This window comes from Budorcas taxicolor, chromosome 19, assembly GCF_023091745.1.
Source record: "Budorcas taxicolor isolate Tak-1 chromosome 19, Takin1.1, whole genome shotgun sequence".
In the NCBI taxonomy this organism is placed as follows: Eukaryota; Metazoa; Chordata; class Mammalia; order Artiodactyla; family Bovidae; genus Budorcas; species Budorcas taxicolor.
Window position 1 is genome coordinate 59,809,886 of NC_068928.1, and position 25,821 is coordinate 59,835,706.

A 25,821-nucleotide genomic window follows, 5' to 3' on the forward strand; every position below is an offset into this window, starting at 1 on the left:
ACTTCATGAGCAGGCTGATAGGCAAGACAAGAATTCTTCCCCGCTCTTGAGGTCTGGGTAACTTGAGACCAGCGTCCTGGGATTCAGCTGGCTCCTCTGCCAAGGGCCTTTTGCAGGGAGCTCCTCCCACCATCTGAGCTGAGCTTGGCAAGGAGGCTTCTCCCAACTTCCCCACTGGGAAGGTTTGCTTTCTGCAGTACTATCCTCTCTGATATGCTGACATCGGAAAGTGAATGGAAGTAAATGCAGGAAGTCGGATGGGGGGAAGGTCAACTTTGGATTTTGTTCACACTGTAAAGAATAAATGCACACTATACCTTCCATCTACATAGACGACCCTTCGTGTTCAGGTCCTTTTAAGTTTAACACATTATTTCAAACATTTTAGAAATGTTAGGTCTTACTTTCTCTGCTTGATAGTGTTCGAATACCTCTTTTTTTTTTTTTTTTTAAGGGGTTCCAAAGTACTTTGGGAAAGACAGACACACAAAATACTATTACACTAGGGTCTTGTCTAGAAACAGAGAAATCAGACCCTTACAATGTACCAGACACCGCGTAGTAGGTACTTTATAAATAGTTTTCATTTATATCCTCACATCAAGCATGACAGATACTGCTACTATCATTTTATACATGAGAAAGGGCTTCCCTTGAGGCTCACTAGTAAAGAATCTGCCTGCAAAGCAGGATACTTGGGTTTGGTCCCAAGTTCTGGAAGATCCCCTGGAGAAGGAAATGGCAACCCACTCCAGTATTCTTGTCTGGCTATTCCCATGGACCTGGCAGGCCCAGTCAATGGAGTTACCAGAGTCAGACACGACTTAGTGACTACCCCAAAACAATACATACATGAGAGAACAGAGCAAAGAAAGTTTAAGAAACTCTCATAAGTACTAACGAGACATACATCACTTTTAAAATGCACGGGTTTAAAAGTTAACTTGTTTCTAACTTTGACACCAATGCAAATATTATTTTAACACCAAAGAAAGTGTAAACACACATGCTTCAGTCTAATCTTCATGGAATCCAAAGATAGCCCCTTGGTTGAAATTAAATGTATTTCTGTTATTTTTAATGATTGGCTTAAAGAAGTGTGAAAGAGGATTTACATCTGCTCATTACCCAAGGACTTCTCAGGCGACCTAGACTACTCCTGCCTGTCCCGAGAGTTTAAGGTCAAACACATTTTGCCCTTCTGGCCCAGATGTAGATACACCCAGACTGTCACCGGGCTCTAGACATTTGGTAGGAAACCAGAAAAGAAACAAAGGCTTCATCTGTATGTGGTGAGGGTGGAGCCCGGGAGACAGGATGGTTAAGCGCCTGCCATTTATCTGCCACCCGCCCCCCTCCTTCCCTTTGTCCTTTCCTTCTTTCCGTCCGCTCAGAAACGTCTGACTCTTCACGACTCCAGAACTGTAGCCCGCCAGGCTTCTCAGTCCATGGGATTTCCCAGGCAAGAATCCTGGAGTGGGATGCTGTTTCCTTCTCCAGGGGATCTTCCCGGCCCAAGGATCTCTTCCATCTTCTGTACTGGCATGCAGATTCTTTACCACGTGCCACCTGGGAAGCCCTTCTTTCCATCAACCAAGGAATATTTGCTAAATGCCTAATAAATGCCAGGTTTTCTGCTGGTGAAAGCTTGCCCCATCTCTCAGAAGCTTCCTCCTTAGAACATCTTGTCACCTAATTGTTCCGCCCTCTGCTTTGGGAACATGTCCTTAGTTTCTCTGTTCTTCTTGTTCTGGCCTGGCTGTCTCCCTAGACATTTCTCTCGTTGGAGGATTAAATCTTGGAAAATGCTGGTGATCTCTGCATCTTCCTCTATCTCCCCATTGCTCTGTGGCAGGAACTAGGACTCTGTTGAACTGGATGTTGGTGTGATAGATCAGTTCTTTATGCCTGCGTTTTGGTTTTCCAAGAAAAAATGGTCTTTGCTTGGATCTTTGTTTTGTCACTTTAAGAAAGAAAGAAAAAAAAAATACTAGCCATAAGCTTATAAACTGAAGATACAGTTTCTCTTGGCGGCCTGCTTCAGAATGATCCAGCTCTCGTCGTGCTTTTCAGACGTTCATCAGTGTCTGAGCTGTGGGCCTCATTACACTGGAGAAGAGATTTCTTTTCTCTCTGTTCCTCTTTTTAAATTTTGCTGTTTTGGGTGTCTTTTGTGGAGGACTGCCGAACGAAAGAGCTTTTACTCAGTCATCTGGTCTAGAAGTCCTGACTTAGGCAGATTAAATGGAATTTGTCAAGGCACTTAAATGTCACATGTAGTAACCATTGCTCAGCCTTGCTTACACACAGGGAAATAAATCCCAATTTTTCCCAGTCATTTCTAGATTAGTATAGGTAGCTTATGAATTATTTTAAAGATCAGGGTAAATTGATAACCAACTGCTCAGTTGCTCAGTGGCTCTTTGCAGCCCCATGGACTGCAGCCCACTGGGCTCCTCTGTCCATGGAATTTTCCCAGTGAGAATACTTGAGCGAGTTGCCATTTCCTACTCCAGGGTATTTTCCCAACCCAGGGATAGAACCCATGTCTCTTGCATCTCCTGCATTGGCAGGAGCATTCTTTACCAGTATTGTCACCTGGGAAGCCGTGATAACTAATTATGGATCCTTACTCTTGCCTGGAAAATCCCATGGGCAGAGGAGCCTGGTGGGCTGCAGTCCATGGGGTCTCGAAGAGCCGGACACGACTGAGCGACTTCACTTTCACTTTTCACTTTCATGCATTGGAGAAGGAAATGGCAACCCACGCCAATGTTCTTGCCTGGGAAATCCTATGGACAGAGGAGCCTGGTGGCCACAGTCCATTGAATAACAGAGAGCTGGGCACAACTAAGTGACTGACACTTTCACTTTGACTGTGAACCTCTGGGAATGTGAATGATGAATTGGGAAGGATGGCCTGGCAGCTAGGCAAAAATATCCAGGCAATATGTTCTCCACTGATGAGGAAGCGTTGCAGCCTCGTAAAATGTAAGTTTCTCGGGGTCCTGAGTCAGTGAAGGATTGAGGTGTCCACTGGAAAATCATCCATACCAAGCATGGCAGATCAATGGCACTGATCAGTTTGTCTGTCTGGAAACTGTTTATTTGGTGGCATGTGGAAGCTGGTAGACAAGAAAGAGACACTTTCCCCCATCCTTTCACTTCCTAAGAAGGACTTGCCACCACATTAACCTTTCAGCAGCTCTCACAACAGATCACCCTGGTGTATCTTCATCTTCTTGGGTGAGTCTGACTTTTGCACATGAAGACCAGTACCCTGGAGACCCGAGGTACCAAGTCAAGCCCAGTCAACGAAATTCATGGATCAGGCGTGTTTCCACGACTCGGAGAGCACTTGGACCAATCAGTTAGCAGAAAGCTCATGAGATACAGGTAGAAGTTTCACAACTAACCAGACTTCAGTTTCCTTAGCAGATTGCACTTCCTCTTTGCAGCACAAACTCAAATTACGTGGCCAAAACATGGTTGGAATAGACAATCTACATGGGTTCCAGACTTGCCTGGTTCTGTGGAACTGGAAGCAGGGGCAGATACTGGGATGGAAGAAAATGTGCCTTGCAGAATTCAGAGGAATGAAGCCGTCTGCACGGAGTCTGTGAATGAATCTATCAGGACGCCTGTTTCTGCTGGGGCGCTGCGGAAAGTGATGAATTCCTGGCCTCCTCTGACTCCACTCTGCCGTCAGGGTGGAGAGACAGCAGCATTGCCCACTGTAAAGTAAGCCTGTATAACAAGGCGAACAGAGCACCCTGGGTCAAGTTGCAGCAGGAGCCGTGGCAATACACGGGAATGAGTCAACGCAGGATTAGAACAAAGAATGTGATTCATGGAACCCTCTCCAATTTGCATGTTGGGATGTGCGGCACCGTCAGGCTGAGCGGGGATGTAGCAGCATGCGAAGGTGATTTACATACATGCGAACTCATGCCCAGAGAGCCAGTGTGACTTGAGAATTTACAACCCCCAAATCACGGGAGACGCACACAAAGGCAGACACAGCCTGTAGTAAACAAAACCCAGGAGTGCCCTTGACAACTGTTCAACATTTAGTGAAATAAAAGAGTTAGGATGAAACTGGCTCCTTGAACTGCTGAAAGACCAAGCCTGAGTTCCCTTCCTATGAGGATGAAAAGATTACATTGTTGCAGATGAGGGTGGTAACTTGGTCTCAACTTAACTGGAAGAGTTTAGGAATGTGGACAGAAGTGTTACTTTGAATCTATCTGCCTTCCAGGAGCCTACTTCACTGGGCGTCCCCCTATAAACATCCTGCCCACTGCTCAAAACCCACTGTCTCTTCCTTCCCCTTCCTTCCAGCCCTCCCTTACGTCTCCTCTGTGTCTTCTTCTTCTTTGACATTTTTTTAATTTAAGCTTTATTTTCTATTAGGATATAGCCAATTAACAATATCGTGATCGTTTCAGGTGAACACTGAATGGACCAGCCGTGTATGTATACATGTATCCTGTCTCCCCTACGCTCCCCTCCCATCCAGGCTGCCACATGACATTGAGCAGAGTCCCCTGTGCTGCTCAGTAGGCCTCTGTTGGTTATCCATGTAAAATATTGCAGTGTGTACATGTCCATCCCAAACTCTCACATCCATTCATGACTACTCGGAAAGCCATAGATTTGACTAGACGGACCTTTGTCAGCAAAGCGACGTCTCTGCTTTTGAATACACTGTCTAGGTTTGTCAAGGAACAAAGGGACTAGGGGGCTGGCATGCTGCAGCCCGTGGGGTCGCAAAGAGTCAGACACGACTGAGCAACTGAACTGAGCTGAAGGTTTGTCATGCCTTTTCTTCCAAGGAGCAAGCGCCTTTTAATTCCACGGCTACAGTCACCGTCCTCAGTGATCTCTAGACATTGTCAAACATTCCGGCATAGCAAACTTCCTGGTGTAGGCAAGATGGGTGCCTTGCTGTTATCCAGCTACACCTTAGGTCTCCAGTGTCTAGACATTTGCTTGCAGTGGGTACTCTGCGTGCAAAGTCCTGCCTACCACCTCTATCCATTCAGATCTTACTCATCACTTCAGCTTCATCTTCAGAGCTCCCTGTGACACCCAAATCCTCTCTGTTCTCACCAGTTTCCCTGAATACAAGTATTTTCCTTCACCTTTGGATCACCATAGCACTTGATGTAGTTCACAAACCATTTCCCTTATTATGACCTTTTTCCTTAAATCTGACTACTAAAAAAATACACAGAAGCAACTTTTGAACCCATTATATAAACATATAAATATTAATGGCATAACTTACATAAGCTACTCTCTATTCTGTTTGAATTTTACTTTCTTTATTTTCTTTTTGCCTCTAGCAAATCTAGTGTATCTTTTTGTATGAAATTTTTACTGGTGTGTACACACTAAAAGAAAGAAGTCTTTATATAATTATCTCAAACTCACTGATGAATACAGTGTTATGCTCTCTTTTATCAAATGTGATAGAAAACAAACCATAGCCTCTTTGCAGGGGGGAAAAAGACAGACTAGAGTTAGCTGGACCTCAGAACCAGCTGATCCTTCCTCCTCCTTTTTTACTTGAAGAAACTGGAATCTGGGAGGAGGAAGTGGCTCTCCCAAAATGGTAGATCTGGCTTGTGATTGTCAAGGTAAGTTCCCAGGGCTCCTGTTCAGAGCTCTTGTGCTACACCAGTTCCTCGTGTGGGGTCCATGTGTCAGGGTCTGGTCCACCCACTGGGAACTCGTTAGAAATGCAAATTGTGGGGTCCCGTCCCCAAGCCTACTACCTAAAAAGACTGGGCTGAGGCACCACTTTCCTATGGCCATCCCGTGTAGGAGATCTCAAGCTCCGGTGCATCAGAGTGGCTCAGGGTGGTCCTTTCCACATGGAGCAGTGGGCGAGTGGTAAGCTGGTGTGGGTTCGCACCAGACTGTGAAGGCTGCTATGTTCAATATCAAATTAGCAACCTGACCGAGTTCCTGCCATTGACAACTTAATCCAGATTCCTCTGTTGACACAGTAAGTTTTTTCTTCCACTTGAATCACTTGAATTGCTGTGGTGTCTGTTTCATCTTAATTTATGGAGCATAATGAATTTACATCACATTTAAAATAGAAACCCACTAAAATTCATTCAGCTCTGACTTTTATCATGTGCTGTAGGGGTGCAGAAATGCTGAACACGGGCACATTTGTCTCAGTGGAAAAACATAGACAAAAATGAAACAAGGTCTAGGCATTTTCAGAATGATTTGTTTAAACACAATTGTTGAATATATAAGGACGACTTCTAAAATTAAAGACCTAGAACACACATGCAAAAGCCGATAGAAGGGAAAACAAAGACGAGCACATCAATACGCTAATGGACGGAGAAGAAAGAAAGAAGAAGCTAGGGGAACGGAGACCATGCGAATATTCGTAATAGTCATGGAGACTTCGCTCAAATTTGCTGTGAAAGCCAGATGCGTAAAAACAATCAGACGTAAAAAGGTAGAGAATAAAACGGAGGGGGAAAATATATTGGGTAAATACCAAAAAGAAAAATAAAAAACTCAAGCTATAAAACACCATTACCACATTAATGTCTGACAAAAAATAATTCAAGACAAAAAGATAATTATTTTATTTTATAGAGCTACAATTTCCTATGATTTAACAACAATTAATATGAAGAATATATCATTCATGATGATTTAACATATATCACTATATCATGTATCAATATGCCATAATAATATACCATAACAATAATATATCCTTGAGATACACAGGAAGCAAGAACTCTTAATACAAGTAAAAATGAACTATTCCACCATTATGGTAGAGACCTAAACACACTTAGTTAGTAGTTAAGAGATTGAGCAAATAAAAAATATTTAAAGGTATTGAATATTTTAATTATATAATGATATAATTAACCATTCTATAAATATATAGACATTGTTCCTAACAAAGTATAAATATCTTTTTTTCAGTCATGGTACATTCACAAAAACTGGCCATTATGTTTTAAAGAAAATAATATGCTATGTTTTCTGACCACAGTTCAATAAAATTAGACATTAAAAGCACAAAGAATGAGCCTCCTTATACATACACACACACACAAACCACACAAAAAGTTAATAAAAGTCTGACTGGACATTTTAAAAGACTTCTGTTTGATAAACTTTGGGTTATTGCAAAGTACTTAGAAACTTAAAAAAAAATGAGAATGTTAGAGATTTTATTGCCATAAAACAAAGAAAACAAGAAGAGGAAAAATGAACTATAAGTTCATCTCTACAATCTTAATAAGACCTAAAAACAGATATTTTTACTGTACAAAATGAAAACTATAAATAGATTATAAAAAATAATCACCCACAATCCCATTATAATTATTACTTCCTTGCCTGTAACCATAGCACATATAGTAAGCAAAAATACTTCAGGTCAAATGACTCAAATTATACGATGTTTGTACAGTTTCTGGGCTGAATTTCCCCTTCAAATCTGACCAACGTCACAAGCGAGACTCCTTAAAAATGAGCACCCTGAGGGGACTCTCCTGATGGCCCAGCGGCTAAGCCTCTGTACTCCCAGCCCAGGGGCCCAGGGCCCTCGGCCAGTGAACCTGATCCCACATGCTGTGACTAAAGGTCCTCCATGCCCAAACTAACACCCGGTGGAGCCAGATTAATAAACTAAGTCTGTTTAAAAAGAGAAAAAAAGAAAATGAAGGCCCTGAGCATCATCACGAGGGCATTTAGTTTGGTGTATATGTGTGAGTTATGGTGGAGGGTTGGACAAAAGGTACCTCCTCGTAATTCTTCATCAGGAATTCTCCTTTCTTTTAAAATAAATTATTTCTTTCTAGTTCAAAAAGAAAATAGATGGTTCATTTTAGCAGTTCCCCAGAAATCTTTTGGTGACATGAAAATTTGGCAATGATTTGGCCTGCAAAATGAAGTGATGAAGATGGTGGAGGAAAAAAAAAAACTGTGTGTGTGTGTGTGTGTGTGTGTGTGTGTGTGTATCTCCACAAGGAAATACTAGGGAAAGAATCCCTCAGAGTCCAATGAGGGGAAATCAGTTTGGGCTCTGAGGTTAACAGAGGAGGTTTCCTTACATAATGAACCCTGATAGAAATGCCACCCCGCTGCTGCCAAAGGGCAAGACTGCTTTCATTTGGCTGGAAGGTCCAAGACCCAACCTTTTGCATGTGGGAGGCAGTTGTGTTTGGGGTCGATACAACCATTTTGTTCGGCAGTAGGAATGTGGGGCACTGAACGCATTTCTTGTTTAGGCATTGACCCTCCTAGGAGGTATGCCAGGAGACTGCACTGTTCTCTCAGAAAGAACCAGAATAAAAAACGGCCAGCATGTCCGAACAAGCTGTGAAATCCTATCCCTTTTGCCCCCTGAATAGAGTCCAGTGCCCCGAGATAAAGGAAATCCATTCTGTAATCTGATAGGTTTGTTACTGAGCATTTTGCCAAGAACAATGGCTTTCCTTCACATAGTGCCAGGGTCCAGGTGCATGAACTTCACCTGGTAAACTCTAGTACAAAAAACAAACAAACACAAAAACCCCACCTTGGCATTTAAGGCATACACTCTAACAGGACAGGTAATGTGATGGATTTTCTCAGCAAGAGCGAGAAAACTGTGCTTGCATTTCTGGCAGACTCTGTGTTGGAGGTCTTTTAGTTTGATGGCCAAGGTCAGAGCTCAGATATAGAAATCTAAAATTAGATTACTGTAATTGTTCCCATTCTCTTCAGGCCACTGAAAGCTCTTTGAAAAGAGGACCTTTGACTCTCCAGTACTCATGGTGGCTGTAGGCGCTTGCTGCCTCGTCAATATTTCCCAAATGAATTCTCTTTTCTTTCTTGGTGGACTTAAATGTTGTGAGTTTGGGCTTCCCCAGGTGGCTCGGCAGTAGAGGAGATGCAAGAGATGAGGGTTCAGTCCCTGGGTTGGAAAGAGCCTCTGGAGAAGGGAATGGCAACCCACTCCAGTGCTCTTGCCTGGAGAATCCCATGGACAGAGGAGCCTGGCGGGCTGCAAAGAGTCAAACACGACTGAAGCGACTTAGCACGCACACACAGCTGATTTTCATAAGCATTTTAACACCAGAGTCAGTCTAGGTTTTCAAACAGAACTAGCTGGACCAGTCACTTTTTTTTAACCTGCAGGCTGCCAGCTCTTCCAAAGAGGAAAATCCTTTTATATCTTATTCATATAAAAGATTTACCTCAAAGAAAACCTTCATCTCGGGCCCTCCCTCCTTGTAAAATGATGAAAGGTTAGTCCTTCAAGAGCACAGACAGTGCAGAGGCACCGACGACAAATAAGGGCGTATCCTTGCTTACCAGACACACCTTGGACGTTTGCATTTTCCTTTTTAAGTAAATCCTATACTGCACAGAGCTTCATGCAAATCACTGGCAGGAAATAGCAACCTAAAGTCCTTTTTAAATCATGCCAACCTGCAGGTTCAGGATTGCCTTGTGGATGGATGGTAGGAAGAATCAGTAACTTGATCCATCCATCCATCGGAAGATAGAAAGAACAGGGTCAGGCTCTGAGAGCTTTCTCCCAGGTGACTATTGCAACAGGAGCATTGAGGTATTTGCATTTTGATGCCCCATCTCTTCATTCTGAGAGGAGCTTGTTTATTGCAAGTAGCAACAGGATTTAAAAAAAAAAAAAAGAATTCTGTTGGCCTTCTCCACTAATTCCTGTCCTGGCATTCTCTTATCCACTTCTCTTTTATTACCCTAGAAAATGATGGCAAATCCATAGAACGTTTAAGGCTGCTGCACACCTGGAGGCAGAGAAATTTCGGTCGGTTCCAGTGAGCTTGAGACGGCCCTGTACGAGCAGACACCGGAAGTGGACCTGGTCTCAAGAGACTTTACAGGAGATGTCAGGTAGGAGCCAGGGCAAGGCAGAATTTTCAGAGTGAGCCTCACTGCCTTATCTTAGTAAATCTGTGCTTTGCTTCAATTAAACCTTACACAGAGACTCCTGCTGAAAAAGTTCAAATGTTTCGAAATAGGTAGAAGCAAGCTATAGACTGAGGCAAAAATACATAGTGTATTTATCATCCAACACAGCTTTTTATATAATTACATCCTTGTGCACGTTTTATTTTTGGTTCCTGAAGAAAGTCGCTCAGATGAAATTAACGAGTATGCAGGAGAAGGTGCTCGGGTGCTTCTTTTGGTTTCTATGGCAACCCTGGGGCATCTTCTTCAGCTGTCTCATTGACTGAGTGTGCCCAAGTGAGGTGGGCTGGGACTTTCAGTTCAGCCTGGAAAGGCAGGGAGGAGAGCTTGGGCCACAGAAAGAGCTCACTGCTGGACAGAAGAAAACCCCTGGCGTGTAGGATATGCTTTCCCTAGTTTCCGTATGAATGGCTGCCATCTGAGTGTGCCTTTGCCAAATGTTGTGAGGGTTGGGTCTACCATGCCTTTGAAATATCTCTATTGGTAAATGATCTATTTTTATGGGTCTAAGTACCTAATGCCTAATATTTATATATTTTAAAGGCAACTCCTAAAGATTGAGGGCAGGAGGAGAAGGGAGTGACAGAGGATGACATGGCTGGATGGCAGCACCAACTCAATGGACGTGAGTTTGAACAAACTCCAGGAGATGGTGGTCAACAGGGAAACCTGCTGTTCTGCAGTCCATGGAGTCACGAAGAATCCAACAGGACTGAGCAAGTGAGCAAGATGCATTTTACTGAAATACACTCTGTCTGCAGGATCAAATAAAAAGTGTTTTACCTGGGACTTTAGAAGTTAGCAAAAAGTTGAGAAACAAAAGCAAAAAAAAGCTACACAGTATAAGATTCCATTCATTTATTGGTTATACGGGAGTGAACCCAGATACCAGCCCAAAGGCAAAGATCATTTCACAGATCAAATCTAAGCCAATACAGGAGACAGAAGGGATGCAGGTTGGGTTCCCGGTTGGGAAGATCCCCTGGAGTAGGAAACGGTAACCCACCCCAGTATTCTTGCCTGGAGAATTCCATGGAGAGAGAAGCCTGGAAGGCTGCACTCCATGGGATCACAAAGAACTGGACACGACTGAGCGACTAACACAGACACAGATTATTAGACAGAAAGGTTTTATATATAAAACTCAGCTTTAAGATAAAGTGCGCAACAGTACCGCCCATTTCCCAAACTCTGAGTTCTTGGAGACCAAGTCCATACCGAAAACTTCAAGTAACCAGAACTATAACATAATTCCTCAATAGATTTTTGGTCAAATTGAATAGAATTTTCTAGAAGTCAAACCACGTAACAGAGTCGACCCTTCAGAATGCAATCTCACACTGGAAACAAAGGACTTCTGAAAATTCGTACCATCACCACAAAGCCCTATGCTCGAGCCTCATCTTTTGCGTGGCTCGAAGTCATATGACCTGTAGAATGGATTATCTGATTTCCTCAAAGCAGCAGGGAGAAGCAAGACCCTCAATGCCACTAGGCCAAAGCAGCAGCTGTCTGTTCAACAGACAGACTTCAACACACACCCCCCAGGAAGAGGTGTCCCTCGCAGCCTGAATCACAAAAGGAAACGTTAAATAATGCTCGCTGCTCTTTGAATGAGGCAGAGAATTGTATAACATTTTAGCAAACCGTTCCTCCAAAACAATGAATGCCCTCGAGGCCACAGATTTCAGTTACTCGAGGAGAACCACTTATGTGTAATTATTCATCATCATTATTCTTACTGTTTAGTAACGCTCGTGCGGAATCTGGCTCATCTTCCTAAACTCCTCCCTTCCACAGGCTTCTTAACTGTCCCTCTTTTCACTTCCCAACCGTTTCTCCTCTGGCTTCCAAAGCAGATGAGTGACTTTGCAGGTCTAGGACTGCCAGTATTGCATGCTGGGGAAATCCTTCATCCCAGGCAAACCAGGACAACTGGTCACCTAGTCCAGAGCCAGGCGATACGCTAGCACTATTGCACCCATGACCGCTAGGTATCACCTTATAATAAGGTAAGAAGTTTTGAGTCATTACAACAAGACTCACAGTGGCTCAAATCATCAGATCCTTAGGGTCCTTGATCCAAACTATTAAAAAAAAAAAAAAAAAAAGACTGGCTTCTTGAAATATGCTAATCATGGACTTGGTTCTTCATTTAAAATGCATAAAACTAGGCTTCTTTTCCTTTATTTTTCTTCCCTCCTTTCTTTCTTTTTCTTCTTGCCATCCTTCCTTCTTCCCTTTCTTTCTTCTTTCAGTTTAGGAAACCAACTCTGATTGATGCCGTCAGTGTTTCGAGCTTTAAAATGGACATTGCTAGAGTGAAAGATGCTTTTTCCTTTGGGAGGATTACCTGGGGGGCTGTTACTGTAAAAGGCTGCAGTTGGGAGGTCTTATTCGGCTGTCACTAAGAAGAAGCACTAAGGAGAAAAACTCTGAAATTCCACCCTTGCTTTTTCCTTTTGTATATATGTGTGTGTGTGTTTTATATAGTGCTGAAACATATATATATATGTATATATGTCTTTTTTTTTAAGTAGTGGTGAGACCCGTAAAGCATTCAACTTGTTGCCTGGAGTCACCATTATGCATCTTGTTGAATGGGACCAGCCACCAGGAGGCTCTCCCTAAACTTGGCGGCTCCTGGCTGGAGGAAAACAGAAGCCTGTGATGTGGTGAGATGCCTGCCGCTTAGTTAGTAACAGGGCTTTGTGGTTTCACCTCGGGACAGGCCTCAGCAATTCCTAGTTAATTGAAATTAATCTGAAGTTTGAAATTTACCCACATCCCACAACCGAAGCTGAAATTTGTCATTAGTCCACCTTTGTGAGCTGTGCCCTCTCCCCAGAAACCAAGCAAGCAGTTGTGCAGCAGCTTATGAAGGAGGTGGGGAGTCCTGGGGTCACGCACTCTATGCAGACAAACGCTCTGTGTTTTCCCCACCTACGAGAATAACAACAGAGAAGCAGAAAGGCCCGGGACAAAACGCAGAAACTTGCCAAGAATGCCTCCAAATGGAAAGCAGAGAGTGGTGATGAGAAAGCCCAGGTAAACGGCCCCAGGTGTTCTTCAACTGAAGTACAGTTGATTTACATAGACGTGTACAACTGAACCACTTTGCTATGTAGCAGAAATTAGCACATTATACATCAACCAAACTTCATACGTATATATTCTTCTCCATTGCGCTTTATCTCGGGCTACCGCAAACAGTTCCCTGTGCGAGACAGGAGGACCTTGTTGTGGGTCCATCCTTTCGGGAACAGTTTGCAGCTGCTGACCCCAGACTCCGAGTCCGCCCAGCACCCAGCCCCGCCCCCTGGCAGCCGGGAGTCTGCTCTCCACGTCTGAGTCTGTTCCTCTTTCATGGCTAAGTCCGTTTGCGTCATACCTTAGCCTCCACATGTAAGTGACGTCGTGCGGCGTTTGTCTTTCTCTTTCTGACTTACTCCACTCGGCGTGATCATCTCTGGGTCCTCCATGTTGCTGCAAGTTAAATGTCTTCGGTGTAAATCTCAGCTCTAATTCCTAACAGCTGTGTGTGCTCACGCACGACACTCAACCTCCCTGAGCCTCAGTAGCCTCATTTATTAAATAAGGATGATAAGAGTGCAGATGCCACTAAGATTAGATTAGTTAATACTCATAAAGAGCCTAGAACCATTGTGAATCACAGTAAGGGCTTTATTGAAGGAAAAATAGTTGGTTGAAAGGAAAAATATCGAGTATTTATTAAAGGAAAAATTTTAAGGAGCAACCCATATTTCAGAATGGAGATTTTCCTCAGTGTTTCCACTGGTGAAAAACAGTTAAGCTATTCAAAATCTGCCAGAGGAATTGATGTTTTCTCTGAGACCCACATATCCTTGGTAACTATGTACTCTAAAAGACCATAGAGCTTAGTGGATTAAATGAAATTTAGAGGCAGATAAAACCTGCATTTGAGTATCAGCTGAATGACTCATTAGCTTTAAAATCCAGCCTTGGTTTCTTCATCTATAACAGAGGTCAATAAATTATAGGCCGTGGACCAAGTCTGGCCCACCACCTGTTATTAGTAAAGTTCTATTATAATACAGCTGCACCTTTTTTTCATATTATCTGTGGCTGCTTTTGTAGTATGAGGGCAGAGCTGCATGGCTGAGACAAAGAACTGTTTCACAAAGACAAAAATGTTTACTATCTGGCCTTTCATGGGACATATTTGCCAACTCTGATTTATTATATGAGAATATAATAACCTGATTTGGTTTTGGGGAAATGAGCTAATATAGCTGAAGCCTACACAGAGTTAAGCTCAACAAAGTAACTTTTATCATCACACAGAGACTTAAAATCTAAGCCTTCTAGTCAATAGTTTTTGTTATTTTTGTTTGCTTGTTTTTCGGATGTTTCTCTCTCCTCTCCACCTAGGGCATTCTGTCCACAAACAAAATCCAAGCCTGACTTCCTCCTTCTGGGATTAAGGTAACCTGCCGCTGCACCACGCCTGTTCTGGAGATTTCTATGGTCCTATTCATCCCACCTATCCGGGTTTATGTCCTCTCATTTGGGAACCTTTGGTTTCCATCTGAGATGCTACAGGAATCACACAGAGAGCCCAAAAATTTCTGCCACTGATTTGTTTTCAATTTTTAACTTTTTATTTAGAAATAATAAAATAAGACATAATATATAAAAATATGTACAATCCATGGTTTGTGCAGTACATTAGGAAGACTTCAGATACAAAAAGACAGGAAACGGGAAGATAGTGACTCAGGATTGTCCAAGGCTGGAGTTGTTCAGTTCACCGCAGCCCAGAGGTTGAAACCCAACAAAACTAGAAAAGGGATTCGTTGGGAGTAATCGACTATGCGACACTTGTTTTTTCTTTTTAAACAACCTTAACTTTCTTAGATACAGAGTGAAAAAAAACATCCACTCTGCTTCTCAGAACAGGCTTTTTGCTTTTACTGTGTGGCTTATCATCAAATATGAATCGACATTTGTTTTTTTGCCAGGGTAACAAGATTCAGGGGACAAAATGCACTGAATAAACATTGAGGTTTGAGATGGGAGTTGACAGGGAAGAAAGGAAGGGCAGGGAGGAATAACGCACTGATAGAATTTAAAAAAAAAAAAAAACAGGTAAAACAAACTGAACAAACTGTCATCAGGAATTTGGAAATGACTTCAGAGTTATGGTGACATCCTTAAAATGTCTGATTCAAGTATAATCTTAGAGGAATAGAAAACTATTAATATTCCTTTCTCAATAATCAAAATAGAATTCACTTGTCTACCTTTTATTTAAAAATAGGATAACCAGGAATCTAAACCTCCTCCCAAAAATATAATGCCCGTCCAGTTACGGGCACAGATTCTTCAAAAGGGGATAATTCCTAGATAAATTCAGTGGGGGTTTGCTTGCAACAGAGAAGCAACAAGAATCTGGCAACAGACCCCAGATACTCAGTATGAGTTCTTCAGTCTGCATTCCCGCGACATGTGTGCACTCAGCAAGGAGGCCCAGTCAATAAAGACTGAGGTTCTGAAGGTAAAATGCAGCAAAAAAAAAAAAAAAAAAAAACACCACCCCAAAACATTGTGCATTACTGTGTCTTGGCTCTTGACAAAAAAAAAAAAAAAAAATTGCCATTTAAAGCTTGTAACTGTTAAAATACTAATAACTAGAAAAAGTTTTCAAATGAACAGTCCATGCTGAAATAAATAACAGGAGAACATAGCAAGACAAACCTTATAAGGCTGGTAAATATTTGCTAAAACCATGCTAACCGGTAGCATATAGGTACTAGCTCTCAGAAATTGCTGCACTGAAATTATACTTTCTATGGCAATTTTCTTCCCTTTACAGACTTCTATTTACATTTGGCTTTAAATATGAAAATATCTGATAAACTTTATAAAATGTACACTTTAAAAACATAGCTTCTGCAAAATTTTCTTGAAAAAAAAAAAACAAACCTGTGCACCAGAATTTTTAATTTTTTTTTCTCTTTTTCAGAAAGAACTTGCAAGAGTTCCCTCCCTCATTCTTGCCCCCCTCCACCCACCCCATTGCAAATATCTCAGGCCTTTAAGTGGTAGCATTGTGTGACGAGAGGGTGCCTTCGTCACCCCCACCCTCCACGGTGTCTTCATGTAATTTACAGATCACGGAATACTCTTTGGTTTGATTATTTTCCTTTGCAAAAATATCGGAATAGCAGCAGCTGAAACCCTCAACATCCTCTCTCTATCAATGGCAGAACGGTGGCCCTATACAGCAGACGTACATTCTGCGTCCACTCCATCCCAATTCCGCTAACTCCCTAAACAACTTCCCCCATCGGCCTGCAAGTCTGGACTTCAAATATCATCCCCTCGCTTGATAGCCCTAACCTGGTTTCCATGCAAATAACTGCACAGGGTTCAAACCCACCGACTCGAAAGGCAGACAAGAGCAGAGACTGTCCTGTGACTGCAGGCACCCCATGCAGATATGGCTGGTCAGGAACCAGAGCCCATCCCAGTCACGGGCTGACAAAACACAGGATTCTAGAACAAGCTGTTTTTTAATGGCATACAGGGGTGTAATACCGAAAAGAGGGTTGATTTTGAGACTCCCATTGAAAAAGAAAAAAATCAGCGACCCCAAATTCACACATAAGGAACTTTAAACCAAAACAGAGTTCCGTTATATCAAGCTAGAGTGGAAAACCAAACCAAACCAAATGTTGCTAGCAAGGCAGGCAGCCAGGCAGGAGAAGCTTCTGGGAAATGATGTGCCCCAGGTAACGGGCTCCAGGTCTCCACAGGCAAAAGGGATCCACTCGGATTCAAAGACGAGTGTGGATCCACCGGGGGGAAAGGACACTTCAGATCATTATCTCCTTTACTCTTGACGCTGTTAGGGTTGTTATGGCTCTTGATGACCCTAAAATACTGAGACACTTTCATTCCTGTTCTCTATCATTAAAAAAAAAAAAGGCAATGTTCCCCTTCCTCCTAAACACTAAAGTTGATGAGCTACATCAAAACGGCTCTTCCACATCTTGCTAGCGTCTCACTGGAGCATTCACAACCCTCTCAGATGTTGGAGGACTCGGTCCAAACAGTCTGCTGGGAAGAACCAGCCCACGGGCCAGGCGTGGCATCTTTTAGAAAATGAACTCAAGCCAGAGATGCGCCCTCCGTCAGGGCAAGGAATTCAGCCCTAAGGTTTAAACCTACTGATCTTTCGAGTTGGATGGCTCAGCGTGGAGGATGCCAACTCATGTCAACCTAGGTCTTATCTTCTGGGATAAATTTTGGAATGTGCAAAACATGGAAAAATCCAGAAAAAAAAATCTAAGGGGTCATCATCTCTCAAAGTTGCATTCGCCTGGCCAGCACCACCTCGAAGGAAAGGAAAATTGCTTATATCTTTCATATGTGTGTCTGTGTCTGTGTGTGTGTGAATTTTTCCTGTCTTCTTCCTGTGACGTGAAAGTTACATGAAAAAACAAAAAATTAAAAGCACCACACTTTACTCAACTGTGCGTGTGATGTTCTATTTTCTCAATAAGGTGCAAAAGGAGAGGGTAGTTCAAGGTCTTGCTGAGGTTCAAAGTTCTTATCTCTTGATTTCAAGGCAGCCATGGGGCTTTCTTTCCCTTTTAGTGTAAGCTCCACTGTGCAAAAATGTGCATTATCTTTGGTATTTATTTTAGGTAGTCTAACTTAAAATTTGAGATAACCCATTAACATCTTGTAGGGGAAAAAAAAAAACAAAACACATTAACAACAGCCCGGAGGCTACCATTTGGCTAGTGTTACATAATGCCCTTATGTAACCAGAGAGAGACAGACAGAGAGCACGAGGGAGAGAGAGAATCAATTCTAGCAAACAAATTACTGGCCTCAAAAAATCAGGCTCTCGTTTGGCAGCTAATAGCCAAATACTTGCCACTTTGAAGCGCATATCATGAGCTTTCAACAAAGTTCAACACTGACGTTTTAAATTACACACAAGGAAAAAAAAAAAAAAAAACTACACTGCAACAATACGACGCGTGTTGGTGTAGTTAGCAGCTTTTAAAAAGTTAAGGCAGAGTCTTGCCTTTAAAACATTGAAAAATGTGATGCCATTTAAAAACATTCTTGTTCCCCAAAGAGAAGCATTCTGGAGAAGTCAGACACCCCACCAACCAAGGCTTGCCTGCAAGTTCAAGTTTGGTTCAAAACACAAAACACAAACACAAACACCCCATAACTTATTCTACAACGTGTTATGCGCCTTCGGGTCACGGGGAGGCCTGTTTAGTGCTTTAGGTTCATCTTTGCGCTTACAGTCTTTCTCTAACACCACCGCGCTAGCCCCAGTCCCTTGGGGTCACTCGCCTCGAACCACCTGCCCCTGGTACCGTCGTGTGCGTAACTGTTTTGGACCTTTGACCAACAGACCGTGTTTCAGAGGAAGCACTCCCCAGGAGGACTCAGTCATATCTCCGACTCCCGTCGTAACGGCCTGGGCTCTAGAGGTACACTGGCCTGGTTGTGCAGGTCTATGTCCGGGGGCGTGTCCGTGCTTGTGCTCTCGGGGACCCCGTTCTCGCTGTCGTCTTCCTCTTTGCTTGTGAGGGCGACCTCATTTTCATAGCAAAACGAGTTAGCGTTCGACAGGATGTATTTCTTCTCCGCTAAGTCCCTAGCGCTGCACAGGGGCGTGCTGGGGACTTCGTAGGTCTTGTGGAACCGGGAGTAGTCCACTTTGTAGTACTGTTTCTCCTCGAAGAGGACCGGCTCGTAGCGGTGACCCCAGAGGATCTCGTTGGCCAGGTACGAGCTCCGGCACTGCGTGGTCATGGCGGTGGCCTCCACCATCCCCTCAAGGATGACCACGATCTCAAAGTCTGCGTTGTCAATGTCCTGCTTGCTCAGATCGTACAAAGGACTGTCCTCGTCGATCTCGTGGACGATGGTGATGGGAGACACCAGAAATATGCGGTCGATGCCGCTGTCAAAGCCCACGTTGATGTCTATCTGATCCAGGGGGATGTACTCCCCCTCGGAGGTGATTCTGGACTTGAGGAGCTGCGCACGCACGTGCGCTTCCACCAAGTGGCTCTTCCGGAGGTTGCCCACCCGCCACATGAGGCAGAGCTTGCCGTCCCTCATGGCGATCACAGCGTTGTGGCTGAAGACCAGCGTCTCGTTTCTCTTCTTGGGCTTGGCCATCTTGGCCATCACCGCGCCGATGATGAAGGCGTCGATGATGCAGCCCACGATGGACTGGAAGACCACCATGAAGACGGCCACGGGGCACTCGTCCGTGACGCAGCGGAAGCCGTAGCCGATGGTGGTCTGCGTCTCGATGGAGAAAAGGAAGGCGGCCGTGAAGCTGTTGACCTCGGACACGCAGGCTTTGCTCTCCTTGGACGCGTCCAGGTCCCCGTGGAGCAGCGCGATCAACCAAAACACACAGCCGAAGAAGAGCCAGGAGAGCACAAAAGCCAGGCAGAAGATGACCAGCATCCACCGCCAGCGGATGTCCACGCACGTGGTGAAGATGTCGGCCAGGTACCGCTGGCCCTTCTCGCCCACGTTGATGAACTGCACGTTGCAGTGTCCGTCCTTCTTCACGAAGCGGCTCCTGCACTGCTGGCGGGTGTGGACTTTGCTCTTGCCGTTCCCGAATCCGTTGGCCACCGCCAGGGTGGCCAGCTTCATGCCGTCCTCCTCCGAAGAGACGATGCTGTAGCGGTTGGTGCGCACGCTGCCCATCGCTTCTGCTGCGGACGCCAGCGCTTCTGCTTTGGGAAACAGTCTGAGTTTTTGCAAAACCCTTTGGAGAAACAGGTTTGAATGTTCAGTGAGGACCCACACGCACAAAAAAAGAAGGAGGGATGGGGTATCCAGGGGCCTTGAGGTTCTGGCTACCAAGGTCTGTCTCTTGACATGCAGAGTCACCTTAGTAACTCAGCTGACATCCAGAGAACAGGTCCTGCAAAAAAAGAGAGAGAGAGAGATCTTTTATTACAAAAGAAGTTCATTAGGAAAGGGTTCTACTCTCTAGTGCAACAGTTCCTAGCCAGACACAGAGACAGATATACAAAAATTTCCTTTATGCTGAATTACTGGGGTTTTCATTTCTTGGTGTAGCCCTAAAAAAATAGAAAGAAAATATTTTCTTATATCACTTAAAAACATGAAGTCACTAAACACAGAAGAGGTGGTTGTTCATGACTGTTTTTTCCCCTAACTTTTAAAGTTTATATTGGCGTATAGCTGATTGACAGCGTTGTGAGAGTTTCAGGTGGACAGCGAAGCGACTCAGCCACACTGATACATGTATCCATTCCCCTCCCAACTCCCCTGCCATCCAGGCTGCCACAGAACGTTGACCAGAGTCCCCTGTGCAGTACAGCAGATTTTTGTTGGTTGTCCATTTTAAATATAGCAGTGGGCACATATTCATCCATCCCTAATTATCCCTTCCCCTCATCCAAAGTCTCAGATTCCTGTTCCCCTACTTTTGGCCAGAAATCTAGAATATTCTACTTTACAGATCCACCTGTCTCCTCTTATCCTCTTCATTTGCCTTCTCTACTTGCTAGAGTCCCTGGTGATTAAGCAGAAGAAAGACTTTTCTAATTCCCAGGTTTGCTATGAAGCTTTAAGAACTCGGACATGTCAGAGAGCATTTCACATGAATGCAGAATGTTCATATTCATCGAGCAGCAGGTGCATTGTGGAAGAACATGACAGCCCTCAATGACAAGGCTGAAATCCAAAAGCATTGACTAGTTCATTTAAACAGACAAAACTGAGCAGACAGCCCTTCCAGTCATCTGAAAGGGACGCGGGTTTCTGGAGACATTTTGGGCTTATTCCATCACATCACACGCTGACAGCAGCCACCAAAAGCAGCAGAAACTCCTGATAGCATCTCTGTTCCTGCAAGTGATTCTGACTTGAAGATGCAGGCTCACTCTGGGGGATACAGAGTGATCCTGTTGCTTAGCAATGAGAGACCTGAGATTCTCTGGAGATGCGACTGCCGTGTGTAATGACAGGCGAGGAAGTAAGCACCTTTGTGCTCAAGGATCAGGTCTTCAGTGGATTGAGATAAGGCTGGGAGTCCTCGTCTGTGTGCTTCCAAACACAGACAACTCTGTAGCAGTAAGTCACAGGGCCCCCTCAGCTCACTCACACTTGCAGTGCTGCTTTCTCACCTCTGTTCCTGTAGAGAGGATGCTCACCTTTACTTAATCCGAACAAATAAACAGCTGTTTTCAGTTTTCCCCTCTCTGCTCATCTCCCGCCCCCTGCAACCCCGCCTCTGTAGTTAAAAATCATCTACCGACTTTTGACTTTCCATGTTTGGTCCAAGGGATATAATTTTTCCTGGATTTGCAAAAGGCTGGGAGAAAGTCTAGGGTGTTTTGGCAACAAAACACCAAATATAAATTTTTAAATGAACACAGCAGAGAAATGAAAAATAGGAGGGATGCTTGACTTTCAAACCACCAAAGCTGTCTCCTGGATTAAAGGGGGACAGTGAACAGCGGATGGACAGGATCAGAGATTCGTCGACACCCTGATGACGAGGACACCACTTTTTCTTTCTGCCCCTAAACCGCACTCAGATGAAGCAGTTAACAGAACCACGTGCAACCAGACCAGCTGCAAAGACAGCAAATCACCGATCTGTTTTCATGCACCCCCTGAGTAAAAAGGCAAGGTGTATTGTCTTTGAAAATGACTTGTTGCAGTCTTTTCACTTCTGCCTCTTTATCCAAGTTATTATGCAAGAATGTGCCCCAACACATTTTTCCTGAGATTAGTCATCTGTGAAAATTGCAATGTGTGTTACATTTTGGCAGCTTTTGACACCTGAATGATGCCCGATTTGAAACTGCCTTTGAATTACTTTATAAAAAGAAGGGACTGTGTCTTCTTACCCTTCCACCTGCTTCAATGTTTTGTCTGCTTCCCATGAAGTTTGCACTTGGACAAAAGAAGCAAGACTCTGATTCCTCAGGGTTCTAGACCCTGGACACAGAAAGAATTTTTTTAAACAGAGATTTCAGCTCATTTGGCTCATATGAGACTGCCAAGCCCTTCGACACCACACAAATATAGACAATAATATGACACCAAATGCAGGTGCCTTTTCCAAGAAAGAGGGGGGTCAGGGAGGCCTCATTTAAATAGGCTTGTGTCCGTGAGTTCTGACTGACTTCAGGATATTATAAGCTGACACCAAGAAATTCCCTTTTCATGATTCAAAACAATCCTTCCATCTGAGTTACCATTAGGGACCAGGAGTAGACAGTCTCAAATTTCTTCTGACTTATTTCTGCTCTCTTTCCAGATTAAAGCATAACAGTCATATGAAATCTAAAGACTGAATTACGACTTTCTAAAAATCTTGACCCCAAGACATTCGTCTGAATTCCACGAAACACACACGACCAGCTTCCTACGAATGAATAGCTTTCCGCATTTAGAATCTTGAAGAGAGCCTGTATTGATCGACTGTTATTGTCTTATTTCCATTGCTAATGACAGAATTTGTTCCATATGCGGAGCATCATTTAGAAATTTACCATTTCTGCCTGGAAAGGGGGAGGGGAGAAGATTTTTCTGGCAAAATGGAAACTTCTGTCACCTCCAGCAGATACGTTCCAAAACAGATTCATGTGTATGTGCGCGCACACATGATGTATATTCAGACTTTGGTGGAGCTGATGATACAGCAAAAGCTGAGACGCTGCCAAAGTCTGATAGGGGAACTGTCTTAATATTCCACTCTGAAGACTGTCTTTCCTATTAACCTGCCCACATGCCTGAATGGCTGCGGGCAAGCAGAAAACTTCCTTGCCTGCACTTCTCACACTGAAAATCACCAATTCATCAGCATCTGGGAAAACACTTTAATTAGGAATAGGGCTTTCGTGCAACTTCATTTTAGGGCCACATTCTAAGTAAGTTCTTGAAAATCATCTGATTAAGAACCGATGAAAACCCCCAGTGATTGCCCTCCTTGAGAGGCACAGCTCGGGAGAATTCACATGTGATTTGATGAACAATGTGCAAATACCCCCATTTTCAGCCGGAATATGTAAGGGCCTGAAATAAACTTAACAGACACAAACAATCATTTTTACCCAGGGCATAACCAATGAGGAAGAAAGTATTTCTGGGAAATGGAGAGGCTACATGTGCTGCTCTTCATGTTAAGACTATTTATAGGCTGAGCCCAAATTAAGCATAAGCAGTGGAAAAAAATAGTTCAGGGCTTCCATCTCAAGGTAGATGTTAAACGAGAGAGAGCTGGAGACAGAGATGAGGCCAAGGAGATAACACGGTGTAATGAATATATCCAGATCGTTTTTCCCATCACCGAGATATTCCCAGGATGGATCATCCAAGAACAGAGACATGCTAACCAGGAAGACTAAGTGAGAATAAGTGGGCCCCCTCTTATGATCGTGGTGTGGAGCAGATGAGAAAGTTCCCGAGTAAGGAGAGGAAACAGGGATGGTAAAAGGACTGAAGGAGAGGTCTGCTAATGAGTGTTTAGAGCAGCTATTCCCCAGCTGACGCCATATAGACCAGCCTGAGTGTGCTCTGGGCACACGGTTGCTACGAGAGCTCAAGGCTGGCAAAGCAACCTCTCAGAAGCTCAGTAAACAGAAGGGAGGGGGAGGGGCGCTTGGAGAGGAGGGGCACCCACTCATCTATGGGAGCCCCACATTTTCATACTCAACAATGCATATAGCATCACTTGGTATGCTCACATGCTGAACTATATATCTCTATAGCAAACAAAAATAAACACTAAAAAAAAAAAAAGCTTGAAACTGTCCTTCTGTCCAGGTAAAGACGTGGTCGGTCTTTTATGCTACTCAAAAAGTCATGCAAGGACTCGTCAAGGATTGGGCAGCCGGAAAGTCTGAAGGAAGTAGAAGGAAGTAAAAGGAAGTATAAATAACGCGTGCTATTTTTTTTAAGGTCAGTTTACAAGAGCTCAGAACAAATACTCCTATGGAGAGCAATAACATGAAAAGAAAGTGCCAGCAGGGGGGAGGGGGAGGGAGTGAAAGCAAAGTGACATGACCTTGACCCCAACTCTGACCCCTCCCACCATCCTTAAAGTCAGTCTCTTAATTCCTCAGCCTGGGGATTTGTCTGGATCATGACAAATAAAAATAAAACACTTGGAGCGGGGCGTGAAAGTGAGCAGGAAAAAGCTAGCAAGCGAACAGGTAACACAGAGCAGGCATACAGCAGTCCTCAGTGGGAGAAAATCTGACAGCCTGCCCATTACTAACGGAATGAAAGCAAGTGGTACAAAGCAATAGGCATTCTTTGCATACCCCAAACACGCTTTCAAATCAGGCCTGATTTCCTAAAAGGTAAATTCTTGGTTAATAGAAATCCCAGGATTCACAGCCGCATCTTAGTTACCATCCTGCTGACAGGATCACCCAGACACAGACAATAAACTGCCCACTTCCTATCTCGATTTTTTTTTTTCCAACTGTCATGATGACTGTATGTTATGATGCAATCCTTTGCAGAATCAAGTCGTTTCGACCACCGTGCTTCCCTGAAACCTGACCGTCTTCAAATTTCGGTATTAACATGATTATTCCAAAGAAGAGCAAGCTGCTTAGGGGAGGTGTGCAAGTTTCGCGATCTTAGGGCTCAGATCCAGCGCGAGCTCCCGTTCTCTTCCCCAGCAAAGCAACTTTGAGACAAGCTTGCTGGGTTTGGAACTCAAGCTACACTTGAAGCAGTGACAGAGGGGGTGGGGAGGAAAGACGCCAAGGATCGAGACCGGCGCTGAGTCTCAAGGTTTGCCAACGTTTGAGAGCGGTTTTCTAGACGCATCCACTGCCCTTTTTTTTTTTTTTTTTCCTCCTGAGAGAATCGAACAGAGGCTCCCTCGCCCGGGTCTCCCAACTGAGTATCTCGCTACAGCTGGTGCACTGGAAGTTATGAGCACAAACAGATGCTGCAGGGAAATGTTTCTATTGCTCAACTGTTCCAAGCATGTCTCAGTATTTTTAGCTCTGAGGATGTTCTGGTGCGCACACAAACTCTATAGGCAGGCTCTGCGACTCCGGCGCGTGGCGGAGAACTAAAGGCCGCCTGACAGCTGGGCACCTCTGGGGCGGCCGGGCCGGGCCGGGTCGGGGACGGAAGCCCGAGTCCTCTCCCCGGGACCCACAGGCAAGGAGAGCAAAGCAGGGAAGAAAACACGCAGCAGCCCTTACCTGTTGCCGGCGCAGGAGCATGGGACATGGAGCGGAAGTGGGGGGTTACAGAGGCATGTGAGGTCCAGGAGTTTGTACAAGCGAGGGAGGCAAAGCGAACCAGCGATTCCCAGGACCCAGCGGGCCGGCGCCGGGGCGGGCTGCGCGCGGGCCGGGTCTCCAGTGCGCTCTGCGCTTTCCTGGGCTCTTTTGAGGCGTCCGCGAGGCACCGGGCCGCCCGGCCCCGCCCCCGGCCGCGCCGGCCAATCGCCGCGCGCCCGGCCCCGCGGGGACCGCGCGGGGGGGAGGGTGCTGCCCGCGGAGCCCGCGCGGCCGGCGCGAGAACCTGCCGCGGCTCCCGCCCCGCGCGCCCCCACGCCCGGCCGCCGGGGAGGCGGCGGCCGCGCCCGGCCGGGCCCGCAGCAGGTGGGGCGCCCGCGGCCCGGCTCCGGCGGCGGCCTAATTGCAGCCCGGCCTGCGGGCCGAGCTTCCCTCCCCGGGGCCAGCCCCGCGCTGGCCTCTTCCTGTGCTCGGCGGCGGCGGCGGGGCCGGGCGCGCGCCCCCAGGGGCTCTCGGAGGGTCGGTGTCCCGGCCGCCC

At 44.9% G+C, this 25,821-nt stretch overlaps 1 protein-coding gene across 1 annotated transcript; it reads right to left on the reverse strand.

Moving 5' to 3' along the window:
* Window positions 1–17,996: 17,996 nt before the first annotated feature.
* KCNJ2 (potassium inwardly rectifying channel subfamily J member 2) lies at window positions 17,997–25,390 on the reverse strand. Its single transcript, XM_052657933.1, has 2 exons — window positions 25,245–25,390; window positions 17,997–19,960 (listed from the first exon to the last, which is right to left on the reverse strand). Exon 2 carries the CDS (start codon window positions 19,738–19,740, stop codon window positions 18,457–18,459), a length of 1,284 nt encoding a protein of 427 aa, XP_052513893.1. The 5' UTR covers window positions 19,741–19,960; window positions 25,245–25,390; the 3' UTR covers window positions 17,997–18,456.
* Window positions 25,391–25,821: the final 431 nt, after the last annotated feature.

Coding starts and splice junctions, on each gene's coding strand:
- KCNJ2 (XM_052657933.1), bottom strand. CDS start 19,740: ATGGGCAGCGTGCGCACCAACCGCTACAGCATCGTCTCTTCGGAGGAG.